Below are 15,968 nucleotides of genomic sequence, written 5' to 3' on the forward strand. Positions count from 1 at the left end.
TGATACGAACAGTATTGATATACTGACTCTGTATCTGGAAACGACTAGTGGTTGTTGAAGTTGTGGTTTATCTATGATACCCATTAGGGATATGGGTGAAATTGTTTCAGTAGTTGCAGTGTATAAAATTTCACAAAATGTCACTTAGACAACTGGACATGCAACTTTGCAAAGTTACAGATCAGATAAAATATTTCTGACTATTTTAGACTATCAAACACAAGTTACAAAAAGGTAAACATAAGAATAGTATTAGGACAGAAACTTGATATCATCGTACACAAATGTGTTCAGTGTTGACAGTTCATTTAATACTTACATTGGATTAAAAACTAGAATGCTCAGGAGATTTAGGGAATACAATAATAGTCTGACCATCAGACATGCAGCTTTTCAAAACTGACTGTCCGTAAGCAAAATAGACAGTCTCAGACTTTCGGCATGGTATTTCTCGCTGAGCATAATAATGTTTGTGTCATGCTAAGTGGCCAGTTAGTTTCAACTGTTCCGTTGTCTTCATTATTTGTGAACAAGCCCATTGCAACATGACATCATATGAACACATTGTCACACTAATTAAAGATGCTGTCATCCATTGTTCATGATGCCACAAACTATGTTAAGTGACATTATTCCAGAATTAGGTCACCAGGGTTAATGTCTCCACTTGAAGTCAGGAAAACTTAATATTTCCACTTAATCTCAGAACAAAGTGACTATGGTTAGTATAAAGAATAACCCTACTTGCAGCTCAGAAGTATGCATTCTCTGTCCTTCATGAATTAATCTTTTTGTTTTCATGTCGGTAATTCTCAAAAAAACCTGAAATGTCTCTCCATTCTCTATGTCAGATACAGGTCTCTCCATTCTCTATGTCAGATACAGGTCTCTCCATTCTCTATGTCAGATACAGGTATCTCCATTCTCTATGTCACATACAGGTCTCTCCATTCTCTATGTCAGATACAGGTCCCTCAATTCTCCATGTCAGACACAGGTCTCTCCATTCTCTATGTCAGATACAGGTATCTCCATTCTCTATGTCAGTTACATGTGTTTCCATCCTCTATGTCAGTTACAGGTCTCTCCATTCTCCATGTCAGATACAGGTCTCTCCATTCTCTATGTCAGATACAGGTCTCTCCATTCTCTATGTCAGTTACATGTGTCTCCATTCTCTTTGTCAGATACAGGTGTCTCCATTCTCTATGTCAGATACAGGTGTCTCTATTCTCTATGTCAGATACAGGTCTCTCCATTCTCTATGTCAGATACAGGTCTCTCAATCCTCTATGTCAGATACAGGTGTCTCCATTCTCTATGTCAGATACAGGTGTGTCCATTCTCTATGTCAGATACAGGTGTCTCCATTCTCTATGTCAGATACAGGTCTCTCCATTCTCTATGTCAGATACAGGTCTCTCCATTCTCTATGTCAGATACAGGTCTCCCCATTCTCTATGTCAGACACAGGTCTCTCCATTCTCTATGTCAGATACATGTGTTTCCATCCTCTATGTCAGATACAGGTCTCTCCATTCTCTATGTCAGATACAGGTCTCCCCATTCTCTATGTCAGACACAGGTCTCTCCATTCTCCATGTCAGATACAGGTCTCTCCATTCTCTATGTCAGATACAGGTCTCTCCATTCTCTATGTCAGATACAGGTCTCTCAATCCTCTATGTCAGATACAGGTGTCTCCATCCTGTATGTCAGACACAGGTCTCTCCATTCTCTATATCAGTTACAGGTCTCTCCATTCTCTATGTCAGATACAGGTCTCCCCATTCTCTATGTCAGACACAGGTCTCTCCATTCTCTATGTCAGATACAGGTCTCTCCATTCTCTATGTCAGATACAGGTCTCTCAATCCTCTATGTCAGATACAGGTGTCTCCATCCTGTATGTCAGACACAGGTCTCTCCATTCTCTATGTCAGTTTCAGGTCTCTCCATTCTCTATGTCAGATACAGGTCTCCCCATTCTCTATGTCAGATACATGTGTCTCCATCCTCTATGTCAGTTACAGGTCTCTCCATTCTCCATGTCAGATACAGGTCTCTCCATTCTCTATGTCAGATACAGGTCTCTCCATTCTCTATGTCAGATACAGGTGTCTCCATTCTCTATGTCAGATACAGGTGTCTCCATTCTCTATGTCAGATACAGGTGTCTCCATTCTCTATGTCAGATACAGGTATCTCCATTCTCTATGTCAGATACAGGTATCTCCATTCTCTATGTCAGATACAGGTCTCCCCATTCTCTATGTCATACACAGGTATCTCCATTCTCTATGTCAGATACATGTGTTTCCATCCTCTATGTCAGATACAGGTCTCTCCATTCTCTATGTCAGATACAGGTCTCCCCATTCTCTATGTCAGACACAGGTCTCTCCATTCTCTATGTCAGATACAGGTCTCTCCATTCTCTATGTCAGATACAGGTCTCTCCATTCTCTATGTCAGATACAGGTCTCTCAATCCTCTATGTCAGATACAGGTGTCTCCATCCTGTATGTCAGACACAGGTCTCTCCATTCTCTATGTCAGTTACAGGTCTCTCCATTCTCTATGTCAGATACAGGTCTCCCCATTCTCTATGTCAGACACAGGTCTCTCCATTCTCTATGTCAGATACAGGTCTCTCCATTCTCTATGTCAGATACAGGTCTCTCAATCCTCTATGTCAGATACAGGTGTCTCCATCCTGTATGTCAGACACAGGTCTCTCCATTCTCTATGTCAGTTTCAGGTCTCTCCATTCTCTATGTCGGATACAGGTCTCCCCATTCTCTATGTCAGATACATGTGTCTCCATTCTCTATGTCAGACACAGGTCTCTCCATTCTCTATGTCAGATACAGGTCTCTCAATCCTCTATGTCAGATACAGGTCTCTCCATTCTCTATGTCAGATACAGGTATCTCCATTCTCTATGTCAGTTACATGTGTCTCCATTCTCTATGTCAGATACAGGTCTCTCCATTCTCTATGTCAGTTACATGTGTCTCCATTCTCTATGTCAGATACAGGTCTCTCCATTCTCTATGTCAGATACAGGTCTCTCCATTCTCTATGTCAGTAACATGTGTCTCCATCCTCTATGTCAGATACAGGTCTCCCCATTCTCTATGTCAGTTACATGTGTCTCCATTCTCTATGTCAGATACATGTGTTTCCATCCTCTATGTCAGTTACAGGTCTCTCCATTCTCTATGTCAGATACAGGTCTCCCCATTCTCTATGTCAGTTACATGTGTCTCCATTCTCTATGTCAGTTACATGTGTTTCCATCCTCTATGTCAGTTACAGGTCTCTCCATTCTCCATGTCAGATACAGGTCTCTCCATTCTCTATGTCAGATACAGGTCTCTCCATTCTCTATGTCAGATACAGGTCTCCCCATTCTCTATGTCAGTTACATGTGTCTCCATTCTCTATGTCAGTTACATGTGGTTCCATCCTCTATGTCAGTTACAGGTCTCTCCATTCTCCATGTCAGATACAGGTCTCTCCATTCTCTATGTCAGATACAGGTCTCTCCATTCTCTATGTCAGATACAGGTCTCTCCATTCTCTATGTCAGTTACAGGTCTCTCCATTCTCCATGTCAGATACAGGTCTCTCCATTCTCCATGTCAGATACAGGTCTCCCCATTCTCTATGTGAGATACAGGTCTCTCCATTCTCTATGTCAGTTACAGGTCTCTCCATTCTCTATGTCAGATACAGGTCTCTCCATTCTCCATGTCAGATACAGGTCTCCCCATTCTCTATGTAAGTTACATGTGTCTCCATCCTCTATGTCAGTTACAGGTCTCTCCATTCTCCATGTCAGATACAGGTCTCTCCATTCTCCATGTCAGATACAGGTCTCCCCATTCTCCATGTCAGATACAGGTCTCCCCATTCTCTATGTCAGATACAGGTGTCTCCATTCTCTATGTCAGATACAGGTCTCCCCATTCTCTATGTCAGTAACATGTGTCTCCATCCTCTATGTCAGATACAGGTCTCCCATTCTCTATGTCAGATACAGGTCTTCCCATTCTCTATGTCAGTTACATGTGTCTCAATCCTCTATGTCAGATACAGGTGTCTCCATTCTCTATATCTGATAAAGGTGTCTCCATTCTCTATGTCAGATACATGTCTTTCCATTCTCTATGTCAGATACAGGTCTCTCCATTCTCTATGTCAGTTACAGGTCTCTCCATTCTCCATGTCAGATACAGGTCTCTCCATTCTCTATGTCAGATACAGGTCTCTCCATTCTCTATGTCAGATACAGGTCTCCCCATTCTCTATGTCAGTTACATGTGGTTCCATCCTCTATGTCAGTTACAGGTCTCTCCATTCTCTATGTCAGATACAGGTCTCTCCATTCTCTATGTCAGTTACAGGTCTCTCCATTCTCCATGTCAGATACAGGTCTCTCCATTCTCTATGTCAGATACAGGTCTCTCCATTCTCTATGTCAGATACAGGTCTCTCAATTCTCTATGTCAGTTACAGGTCTCTCCATTCTCCATGTCAGATACAGGTCTCTCCATTCTCTATGTCAGATACAGGTCTCTCCATTTTCTATGTCAGATACAGGTCTCTCCATTCTCCATGTCAGATACAGGTCTCCCCATTCTCTATGTCAGATACAGGTCTCTCCATTCTCCATGTCAGATACAGGTCTCCCCATTCTCTATGTCAGTTACATGTGTCTCCATTCTCTATGTCAGTTACATGTGTTTCCATCCTCTATGTCAGACACAGGTGTCTCCATTCTCTATGTCAGATACAGGTCTCTCCATTCTCCATGTCAGATACAGGTCTCCCCATTCTCTATGTCAGTTACATGTGTCTCCATTCTCTATGTCAGTTACATGTGTTTCCATCCTCTATGTCAGTTACAGGTCTCTCCATTCTCCATGTCAGATACAGGTCTCTCCATTCTCCATGTCAGATACAGGTCTCCCCATTCTCCATGTCAGATACAGGTCTCCCCATTCTCTATGTCAGATACAGGTGTCTCCATTCTCTATGTCAGATACAGGTCTCTCCATTCTCTATGTCAGATACAGGTCTCTCCATTCTCTATGTCAGTAACATGTGTCTCCATCCTCTATGTCAGATACAGGTCTCTCCATTCTCTATGTCAGATACAGGTCTTCCCATTCTCTATGTCAGTTACATGTGTCTCAATCCTCTATGTCAGTTACAGGTGTCTCCATTCTCTATATCTGATAAAGGTGTCTCCATTCTCTATGTCAGATACATGTCTTTCCATTCTCTATGTCAGATACAGGTCTCTCCATTCTCTGTGTCAGATACAGGTGTCTCCATTCTCTATGTCAGATACAGGTCTCCCCATTCTCTATGTCAGTTACATGTGTCTCAATCCTCTATGCCAGATACACGTGTCTCCATTCTCTATGTCAGATACAGGTATCTCTATCCTCTATGTCAGATACAGGTGTCTCAGTCTTCTTTGTCAGATACAGGTATCTCTATCCTATATGTCAGATACAGGTGTCTCCTCCGTCAGATACAGGTGTCTCAATCCTATATGTCAGATACAGGTGTCTCCTGTCAGATACAGGTGTCTCAATCCTCTATGTCAGTTATAGGTGTATCCATCCTTTATATCAGTTATATAAATATTGATATTGGTTGTTTTTCAGTAATTTTCACTGAACATTAATGTTGCTTCATGCTGTTTAGCTAATTAAGATGTTGAAATAATTGACTTTGAACTGCTAATGTGTAATACCTTATTACTTGTAGGATATTCTCAATCGTTTATGTTAGATCCTCCATATGACACTGTGTTAGGCCAGGTCCCCAGGACTCTTTTGCCTACAGGTCCCCAGGACTCTTTTGCTACTTTCCCACGTGGGTCTGTGTTAGGACAGGTCCCCAGGATTCTTTTGCTACTTTCCCACATGGGTCTGTGTTAGGACAGGTCCCCAGGACTCTTTTGCTACTTTCCCACATGGGTCTGTGTTAGGACAGGTCCCCAGGACTCTTTTGCTACTTTCCCACATGGGTCTGTGTTAGGACAGGTCCCCAGGACTCTTTTGCTACTTTCCCACATGGGTCTGTGTTAGGACAGGTCCCCAGGACTCTTTTGCTACTTTCCCACATGGGTCTGTGTTAGGACAGGTCCCCAGGACTCTTTTGCCTACTTTCCCACGTGGGTCTGTGTTAGGACAGGTCCCCAGGTCTCTTTTGCCTACTTGCCCACATGGGTCTGTGTTAGGACATGTCCCCAGGACTCTTTTGCTACTTTCCCACATGGGTCTGTGTTAGGACAGGTCCCCAGGACTCTTTTGCCTACTTGCCCACATGGGTCTGTGTTAGGACAGGTCCCCAGGTCTCTTTTGCCTACTTTCCCACATGGGTCTGTGTTAGGACAGGTCCCCAGGACTCTTTTGCCTACTTTCCCACATGGGTCTGTGTTAGGACAGGTCCCCAGGACTCTTTTGCTACTTTCCCACATGGGTCTGTGTTAGGACAGGTCCCCAGGACTCTTTTGCCTACTTTCCCACGTGGGTCTGTGTTAGGACAGGTCCCCAGGTCTCTTTTGCCTACTTGCCCACATGGGTCTGTGTTAGGACATGTCCCCAGGACTCTTTTGCTACTTTCCCACATGGGTCTGTGTTAGGACAGGTCCCCAGGACTCTTTTGCTACTTTCCCACGTGGGTCTGTGTTAGGACAGGTCCCCAGGACTCTTTTGCTACTTTCCCACATGGGTCTGTGTTAGGACAGGTCCCCAGGACTCTTTTGCTACTTTCCCACATGGGTCTGTGTTAGGACAGGTCCCCAGGACTCTTTTGCTACTTTCCCACATGGGTCTGTGTTAGGACAGGTCCCCAGGACTCTTTTGCCTACTTTCCCACGTGGGTCTGTGTTAGGACAGGTCCCCAGGTCTCTTTTGCTACTTTCCCACATGGGTCTGTGTTAGGACAGGTCCCAAGGACTCTTTTGCTACTTTCCCACATGGGTCTGTGTTAGGACAGGTCCCCAGGACTCTTTTGCTACTTTCCCACATGGGTCTGTGTTAGGACAGGTCCCCAGGACTCTTTTGCTACTTTCCCACATGGGTCTGTATTAGGACAGGTCCCCAGGTCCCCAGAGTCTGTCGGGGTGATCCACTGATGGCCCTAATGCAGGAATTGTATAGCGTCTATGACCCAACGGTCACACTGTGGTAAACTATGAAGTCTGGGAGCGATCTTAGATTAGAGTTACTGAGGTCCAGTGTTGATCATGTGTAAGGCTAGAATAGTCTAAGCCATGTAACTCTGAAACACTTGCTGCTGTAGCCATGGCTAGGAGAAACAATGTTTTCCTGACTTTTTGAAGTAGGGTAGCCTTTGCCATGGGTTCGTAAGGTTCCGTTAACAGTGCTGATAATACCACAGATAGATTCAACTTGGGGAGATACGAGTTGTCCTAATATCTTCTAGTAGAAAGGATTTCATTAGTCTGTTGAGGATGGGATGGTTTCTGATGGATAATCCATCATGTTTAAGTACAGAATGAAGGGCTGATCTGTAACCTTCTATCGTCCCGTGTCTCAATTTATTGTCTTGACATAGATGAAGAAGGAAGTCCGCTGTCATAGGGATTGATACAGCATTATCAATAATACCTAGTCGTCTTCTCCACTGGACAAACTTGTCCCATCTGTTGTCATATAAAAGGGAGGATGAAGGACGCCACGATCTTGCCACAGCATCCGAGGCAATCTCAGAGTAACCGGATGTTTGAATCTTCTGCGCGATGGCTTCCAGGCGCTTAGATGTAGGCTGGGCAGATTTTCGTGGAATCTGCTGGACCTGGGCTGTCATAGCAGATCCAGATGAAGCTACCATTGGTAGCTTTAATAGCCTGGGGAACCATGCCCTGCAGGGCCATACTGGGGCTATCAGTATAATTATGCAATCAGTCTCCTCCACCTTGTGGATGACCTTGTCCAGGGGAGATCATGGTCGGAATGTATGGCCGAATGGGTCGTCCAAACCATCCAAAGAGCGTCGATCTGGTGAGCTGTTGGGTCAGGAACTGGACTGACATAAACTGGAAGTTGGTTGTTCTGGCAGGTGACGAATGGATCTATATGTGGCATGTCCATATCTTGGTTATCCAGCTGAAGATCGGTGGATGTAATGTCCATTCTGTTGCCACTATTCTTCCCCAACAGGTGAGGCTGTCGGCCAGTATGTTCAGTTTCAAGGGTATATGTCTTGCTTCAATCTGGCAGTTGAAGGAGTCTGCCAAGGCAAACAATTGTGTAGTACTCTCTGTCATCAGGGAGTTGGATCTGGTTCCTCCCTGCTTCTGAATATAGGCCACTACTGTGGTGTTGTCCGTGGCTATGAGAACTGATGATAGATGAAGTTATGTTCTCTATTCGAGGATGGCGTAATATATGGCCTTCATTTCCCTGCAGTTGATATGAAGGTTTTTCTCTTCTGTGTTCCACAATCCCTGTACTGTGAGATCATCCATATGAGCTCTAATCTGAATCTGTCTGTGAATAGATGATGTTCTGGCGTCAGATAAGTCAGAGGGATGCCACTCATCACATGTTCTCTGCGATTCCACCAATGGAGGTCTTGTAGCAAACTGGAAGGTAACTGAGACTGGAACTGTAGGCCCTTCAATCGTTTTGAGTTTACCTATGTCTGTAGAGGAGGTAGCCTCAGCCTTCCTCTGAAGGTCATATCCTGTAGAGATGTCAAGTTGCCTAGCAGAGACATCCACCACCTCAGTGACTTGCTGGGTTGACTTGAGATGGATTGAATCATGTTTATAGTCTTGTCGAATTGATCCTCTGGTGACATAGATATCCCCTGTCTAGCTGGAATCTTGCTCTGATGTATATAATGTCTTTGACCGGAGTGATCTCTGACTTGGCTTGGTTGACCAGGAACCCCAAGTAAGTCATAAGTTGGACCAAGAATATCATGTTCTGCTGTAGCTGATTTTTCCCTTGGTCTGCCGCTAAGAAGTCGTCCAGATAACCCTTGATTCGAACAAGCTGGAGATGGGCGAACTTGATGACTGGCGCTGTAATTCTGGTGAATAGTCAAGGTGCTATTGCTATCCTGAATGGTAGGACTTGGAATTCGTAGCGTCAGCCATTAATTGCGAAGTGTAGATATTTGGACTCCTTTAGTTCCCGAATGGCTCGCTTCTTTAGTAGTTTCCTGACAGCCAATTCTGCAGCTGCTAACTTGGCACCGGTCAGGTGAAACCTTCAACCCACAGCGTGTATGTTCGGGCTCGGATGTTTCCTGAAGTGTATCTTGTAACCGTGAGCCATGACGTCAAGAATCCAGTAGTCAGAAGGCACCCTCCCACTGGGCCCGGAGTCAGCATTATGTTGAAAGACAGTAGGCGTAAATCGCAATCCATAGACGTAACCAGGTCGAAAGGGTCTATAACGTCGGAGGGGGTTGTAAGGAAGTCAGAATTTTCTTTCCCCTCTGCTGCTTGATCTTCCATGGCAGTTATATCCCCTTGGCTGGTGAAAAGAGTCCTGTGAAGATTGTGGGTTGTCATACCTCCGTCTCTGCAGGGAACTAACTTCTTCACAGGAGGTTGTTTGGACACAGAGTCCATGGTTGAAGTCTGGAAACACTCGGCTGTTTCTTGTTTCACTTCATCTATCACATTTCTGAGTTTCCCGTTGAAGGTTGTGGTTGTGATGTCAAAAACCACTTGGTCTGTCTAGATATGGCCTTGACCTAATCTGGATAGAAGCTGTTGTCGCTGTAATCGGCTGGAATGCCGTGGGAGGCATTTGGCTGGTTGCCTTGGACGGCATGTCCCTGGATACTGTGTGGCTCCCGTACCGTATTGTTCTCTGGTCTAGTGGTGGCTGGCCAGCAAGCTGGCTTGCTGGCTGGTCCATGGGTTGGTAATTTGGATCCACGCCGTGGCCAATGGCGGCCTCTAACATCTTGAAAATTCCGGCGCTTCTTGATGCACTTCAGCATGAATGGCAGCACATCCAACAGCTTGTTATTGACAACTTGATTGCATCTATGGGTCGTTGGTGTCAAGCAGTGATTGATGCACGTGGTGGGCACAACCGATACTGACATTTTCTGTACCCCTGTGACATTTACTGTATCGTGTAAGTGTGTCTCTCTAGGTGACACGATTAATGTTTTGAACATTGTGTACATTGATCTTCAAACAGTGTTTCAATTATGGTTTCTGTGTCCTATTTTGAAACAATCGCATTATATTACATTTTGAAAGTCAGTGTCAAGTTTCTTTTTTTGAAGAGTATATATATATATATATATGTGGCACCATGAGCAGCCACTTAGTGATTGGAAGTAAGCAGCATATTAAGTTTATTTATAATGAAGCAAACATACTTAATTTGTTTCAAAGATATTAACATTTCATCAATTAACTGAAATATACAAAGAGATAATTAGCCAAAAGTGTTTCTGTATTGTAAATTGTAAGATAGTTATGCGATAAATGACAAAGAACAATGAAGAACGAAGCCTGGTTTATTTCATGAGACAACGTTCTGTCATGACGTCATTTCTTGAGATTTGAACATGCGCTTGCAACTTGATGACGTTGTATATTGGACATTTTCATAAAATTCACCTGTCTGACATTGCTGCGGTAGGATTCTATTCAGGGAGTCATCATTATGAAAATCTGGGTAATTATGTTTAAAGTTTGTACATTTTATTTACATTCTTAAAGGGGCTGTACAAAATGTTGATATCTCGAATAAGAAATAAACAACTTGTGGTTGTTGTTTATCGTACAATAAAACATTGCAGGGAGAATAAACCACTCTGCTCACCTCATGGTTTATTCTCCCTGCAGTGTCCCTCATGGCATATTCTCCCTGCAGTGTTTTATTGTACGATAAACAACTTTCAACTTCGTCGTTTATTATGATATGGAAACAGACAGGGATATTAACCTCTGCAAATAATGTCATTCTAAAAAATAATTCAAGTTTAAGATGCATTTCCCTGTGCCACCTCATCGCCAAATACAATATTTGAGGAAGTAATTTAATGTGGACTGAGATAAGTCTTCGCAAGAATGCAGTATACCTGACACCTTCCCCCATTTTGTTTGGGGATGTGCACTCATTCCTTATTAACGGTTTCTAAGGTTTTCAGATGCCATTTTTGTTGCCTCCCTAAAATAACCGTTTTTTGGGGGGGTAAGACCCCCACTCAACGGCTGTAATTAAATGTTTTCGAAAGTAAATGAAATGTTAAATTACGAAAGCAGATACAAAATAGTCTGTACTGAGCCTGTTTACAGTCCATGACTGACTAGAGTAGACTGTACTGAGTCTCTGTTTACAGACCTCTGGGTGTGGTTACCTGTGACTGACTAGACTACTTCTACAAGGGCTTTTGCTCTTGCAGCAGTACCTGCAGAGCAGCTCAAACAAGTATTTTACTGCAGCTTCATCCTCATGGTCATCTTGTCCAGATACTGTTTGTTTGTTTGTTTGTTGTTTAATGCTGCACTCAGCAATATTCCAGCTATGTGATGGGGGTCAGTAAATAATCGAGTCTGGACCAGACAATCCAGTGATTGACATCATGAGCATCGATCCACGCAATTGGGGTACGATGACATGCATCAACCAAGTCAGCTAGCCTGACCACCCGATCCCGTTAGTCACATCTTACGACAAGCATAGTTGCCTTTTACTGCAATCATGGGTTGCTGTTTATCAGGTCAGATGAGGTGAGGTGAGGTGGGGTGAGGTGAAATTGGGTTTAACATTGCATTCAAGATTATTGCACATATATAGTGATGTGCATGCACTGATGTCGCATTTATACATGAATTCCCCACTCAGACACAGTATGCTGACTCCCAGCTGACCAGTCCTTGTTTTAGCTCCTTAATACCGAGCGCCAGACAGACTAACAACAAGTACCAAGCACAAATCTTTTAACGTCTTTTGGCACAAAATGTGCAGTATCCACCTCTGCTGAAGCAGAAGAATAATCCTGATACAAAGTATCCGAAGGCAAGTCGTGAGAGGGTATCCTGTCCCTGCCAGATGGCTTGACACCTAGCTGTGGAGCGTGCCATACAACAACTTAAAAACAAGTCAAACCAATAGTCTTAGTTCTCATGCACCGCCCGCATCATTATCAAGTCTGCCGCACATTTTCTTTCCATTTTCAAAAAAGAAAAGTCCTAAAAATTAATAAGAACCCGGGGAGGGGGAGGTGTGTGTCAGGGAAATGCTACAATATTTAAAAACAATGCAATCCAATATCACGTGCAGTTACTTCCCTTTACATGGGCACTGCTTTACTGCATGTCTGGTGTTATGGTCATGGCGGCAATAGAAGTTTGCAAATTTGGTAAAAAAAAATCTACAATAAAACATGGCAAGACGTAATGATTTACAAATTAAATGGTACTTGTTTACTGTATCTTTCATACTCAGAGATTAAGATTACATGTGTATTTGTCTCATAACACATTTTTTCCCCAACCTATGAGTCTTTTAGTTTAAAAAATACTTAATGTCATGGCCAATATCATAACTGAAAAGAAATTTCAATACAGTGATCGGAAGACCAAACACTATGTATCTCTAACGACTAAAGGCGAGTTTATGGTGAGTCAATGTCATTTGCCGATCTGTGCAGTGTTCATTCACCATTTTGCCGAAGTTAATGTAAATGAAATTCAATGAAACACACACAAAACACTGCCCGCTCTCACTATATTTTCAAAAGCTATTGCCTGAGAACCAATTCTTTTATTTTTTTACACCTTACAAGCAATGTTTTAGTGGACCAGCCTTTTTGTAGAACCCTGCGACAGCTGTAAAAAACTTGCATGCTTCAAAGTTGAATAATGTACACACAAGACTGAGATTGAGATATTTATTAAATGGCTGTTGACTTGATGGTTCAAACGATGAATGTGATGAGGACATACAACACATGGAATCCAACACAGGAACAAACACAAGTAGAAACACAGTAGCAATTTGTTCGCAACAGAAACATTCTACCCTTGCTTCCTAACAAGTTAAAATCCATTTCAATTTGACATCTTGGTAGAAGTTAAAATTGACAGCTAATCATGGCAAAGTCATGATGTCTATATCCATTTCTTGATACAGTAAAAAAACAAAACAAAACCAAAGCAATCACATTTCTACCACACTGCTACGCACTGATAGTTTGCTTTAGATCTGCCTGAGGGCCTCAACTTGAGGCAAAGATCAAACAGAAAACTTTTTCTGTAAAAATCTGTGGTCATGATTGAAAGTTTTCTATATCATACAAAATCAGGATTCAATCACACCTATCTACAATTAATTGTATCATAGTTCTACTCAATACACAAAATATACTAAAACTATGTCAACACCAAACTCAGTATGCCTTTCAATCTAAGATTATTATTTTGACTTGTGAATCCATAGATGTTGTGGGACAATACTCTGCCTCACAAAGTCAGTAGTATAATTATGTGACAAAAGACCACAGTTGTATCATGCATATACACACAGCTGAACAGAAAGTATGATTACAAATATAGGAATGATATTTACATGACCATCTCTGCTTAACGAAAAACAACCAGTCCATTCGTAAAATTCAGGCAGGATGATAAGTCTCCATACATATCAGTCTGTACCAAATACTTTGGAGGCTACTAGCCCAAACTTGGCTCTTGGCATCCTTTTCAGTTAGGATGTTGTGTTATCATGTGGATTATTATTAGCTGACCTTACTAGCCCGAACAGAATTTCACTGCACTTGGACTTAGGATTAGCAGCTAAAGTCACAGACTGACTCATGCATACAGCATTTACTGGTATCTGAACTTAACCCTACCTGATACCTTACCAAACCAGTCTCTTCACATGACAGAGAATTCATATTTGGTATGAGTAAAAAATATATTTGATATTTGCTAGCTAACACCATTACAGTTGAATGTGGTACGTATGTATATTGGGTGAAGTGAAATGATAACAAAATGTTGGAGTGTCAAATTACAATGAGGCTAGTACGACTGAATATCTGTAATTCCCATTAAGTCTAAAAACGTAGCAACAATTTCTACTTTGGGATATTCAAACAATGTCTGGCAATACTTGCCAAATCTGCTGCTGCAGACTCCATGTATATTTGACAAGAAGATATTCATTTGGACAAACTTGTCTTGGTATAGTTACTATCCCTTTTATTTCAGCTAACCAGTCAATGCAGTTTCAACTTCTACTGGCCATTTCAATCACTCTTTTATTCTACTGATTATTTCCTACCAGAAATTTAAAAAAAGAAGAAGAAATCTTGTCTTTCTACCATTTGCCCAGATCTCTCCTCTGCGAGAGCCTATGAATCAGAGACTGTGCCAGGTTTCTACCATTTGCCCAGATCTCTCCTCTGCAAAAGCCCACCAATCAGTGACTCCATCAGGTAAAATTAATCGGTCAATATCCTTGTTTTGCAATCATGGTTGTCTGGCAGTGCAAAAAAAACAAAAAATATTAAAATGAAATCACCACAGCTTGGTTCTTAGATTAAACAAACAAGTTAATTAAGTTCATGTAAAACATAAAATTAATATTAAAAGACCCATCTAAAAACGTTAACATAACTTGTAAGAAATGTTAGTACAGACTCCCAAATGAACACTTTGAGGCGCCTTCACACAACTGAATTAAAGCAACAACAAATGTTCCACAGCTGTTCAGTTTTGAAAATTAGGACAAAAAATACCTTTCTTAACAAGTTTGGGGATTTCTCCAAATAAATAAGTTCTGCTACATAATATTTATATTAACATCTTCTACATTATCAACACACTTTCATCTCATTTCCCTTTTGCTCCATTGCTGTTATGCACTGGGCTTTCTTAAAGCTAAAAATAGAAATCTATACAAACTTCTCATCTACAATTTTTTTCTATACAATCAAATGAAAATTTCATTTACATCCTGAATGTTACTTCCTCAGACAGAAACTTATGGTATTGGCATAAGTGATGAACAGTAATGTTAGCTTGCAAGCACTTGTTCTGTCTTGCTGGTTTCAGAGACCTTAAGTAATTGGGAAAATGGCTTTCCCTTTAATGCTTGCATCAATGCTGAGACTTCTAAAATACATAAATAAAATCTTGTCACATCAAGTTCTTTCCATGCAATGCCACTGCTGACAGGAGAACGCCTGCACATTGTTAAAGATGGACATTTACAATGACCCTTTCTTGCAGTCCTTGTCTTGGTCGTCCTACCAAGTTTCTTCTACATAAACTCCAACACTTTTCTGAGGAAACTGTTTCATTTAATTGTTCTGAAACACATGTAGTGATTGGCTGATCTCAAGGTTCTCATCATGCATTTGCAGCTCGAACCACTGCTGAAATGTCACTCTCGCTGAATCCAAGGCTGCGAGCTTTCTTGAACATCTGAAAATAGAAATGACTGTTAGGAAACTTTAAGAGTGTTCCTGATCCCATAGAGAGTGTTATCCACACAATAAACCATTGATACACTTGTTGAGGTCACCGAGCAGGAGAGTCTAGTAATAAGCTCCATACATTCATTGATCACAATGATGTGGTGCCTACTTGCTGCCCATCAAACTGTTGCCAAACTTTCCTCATACCAATAGATAGGGTTCTCCCCATGTGTGGGTGTTGTGGGTGTTCCCACAAACAATGGGACAGGTAACTGGTAATGATATACATCATTAGCTGACAAGGTAACAAACGGTACAACAGTTACCTCATTAGCTAACAAGGTAACAAACGGTACAACAGTAACCTCATTAGCTGACAAGGTAACAAACGGTACAACAGTAACCTCATTAGCTGACAAGGTAACAAACGGTACAACAGTTACCTCATTAGCTGACAAGGTAACAAACGGTACAACAGTTACATCATTAGCTGACAAGGTAACAAACGG

The 15,968-nt window shown here is 41.9% G+C and overlaps 1 protein-coding gene across 6 annotated transcripts in view; it reads right to left on the reverse strand.

Annotated features, from left to right (window-relative positions):
• Window positions 1-12,910: 12,910 nt before the first annotated feature.
• The window catches only part of LOC124139819 (putative oxidoreductase GLYR1), a 107,023-nt gene continuing 103,965 nt past the window's right edge, over window positions 12,911-15,968 (reverse strand). For all 6 annotated transcript variants that reach the window (XM_046507166.2, XM_046507171.2, XM_046507170.2 and 3 more), the window contains one exon: window positions 12,911-15,466. In XM_046507166.2, the coding sequence (XP_046363122.1) occupies window positions 15,392-15,466 (75 nt within the window). In that variant the 3' untranslated portion in view covers window positions 12,911-15,391. The remainder of the gene's footprint in view (window positions 15,467-15,968) is intronic.

Source organism: Haliotis rufescens, unplaced genomic scaffold, assembly GCF_023055435.1.
Source record: "Haliotis rufescens isolate VD_foot unplaced genomic scaffold, xgHalRufe1.0.p SCAF_7, whole genome shotgun sequence".
In the NCBI taxonomy this organism is placed as follows: Eukaryota; Metazoa; Mollusca; class Gastropoda; order Lepetellida; family Haliotidae; genus Haliotis; species Haliotis rufescens.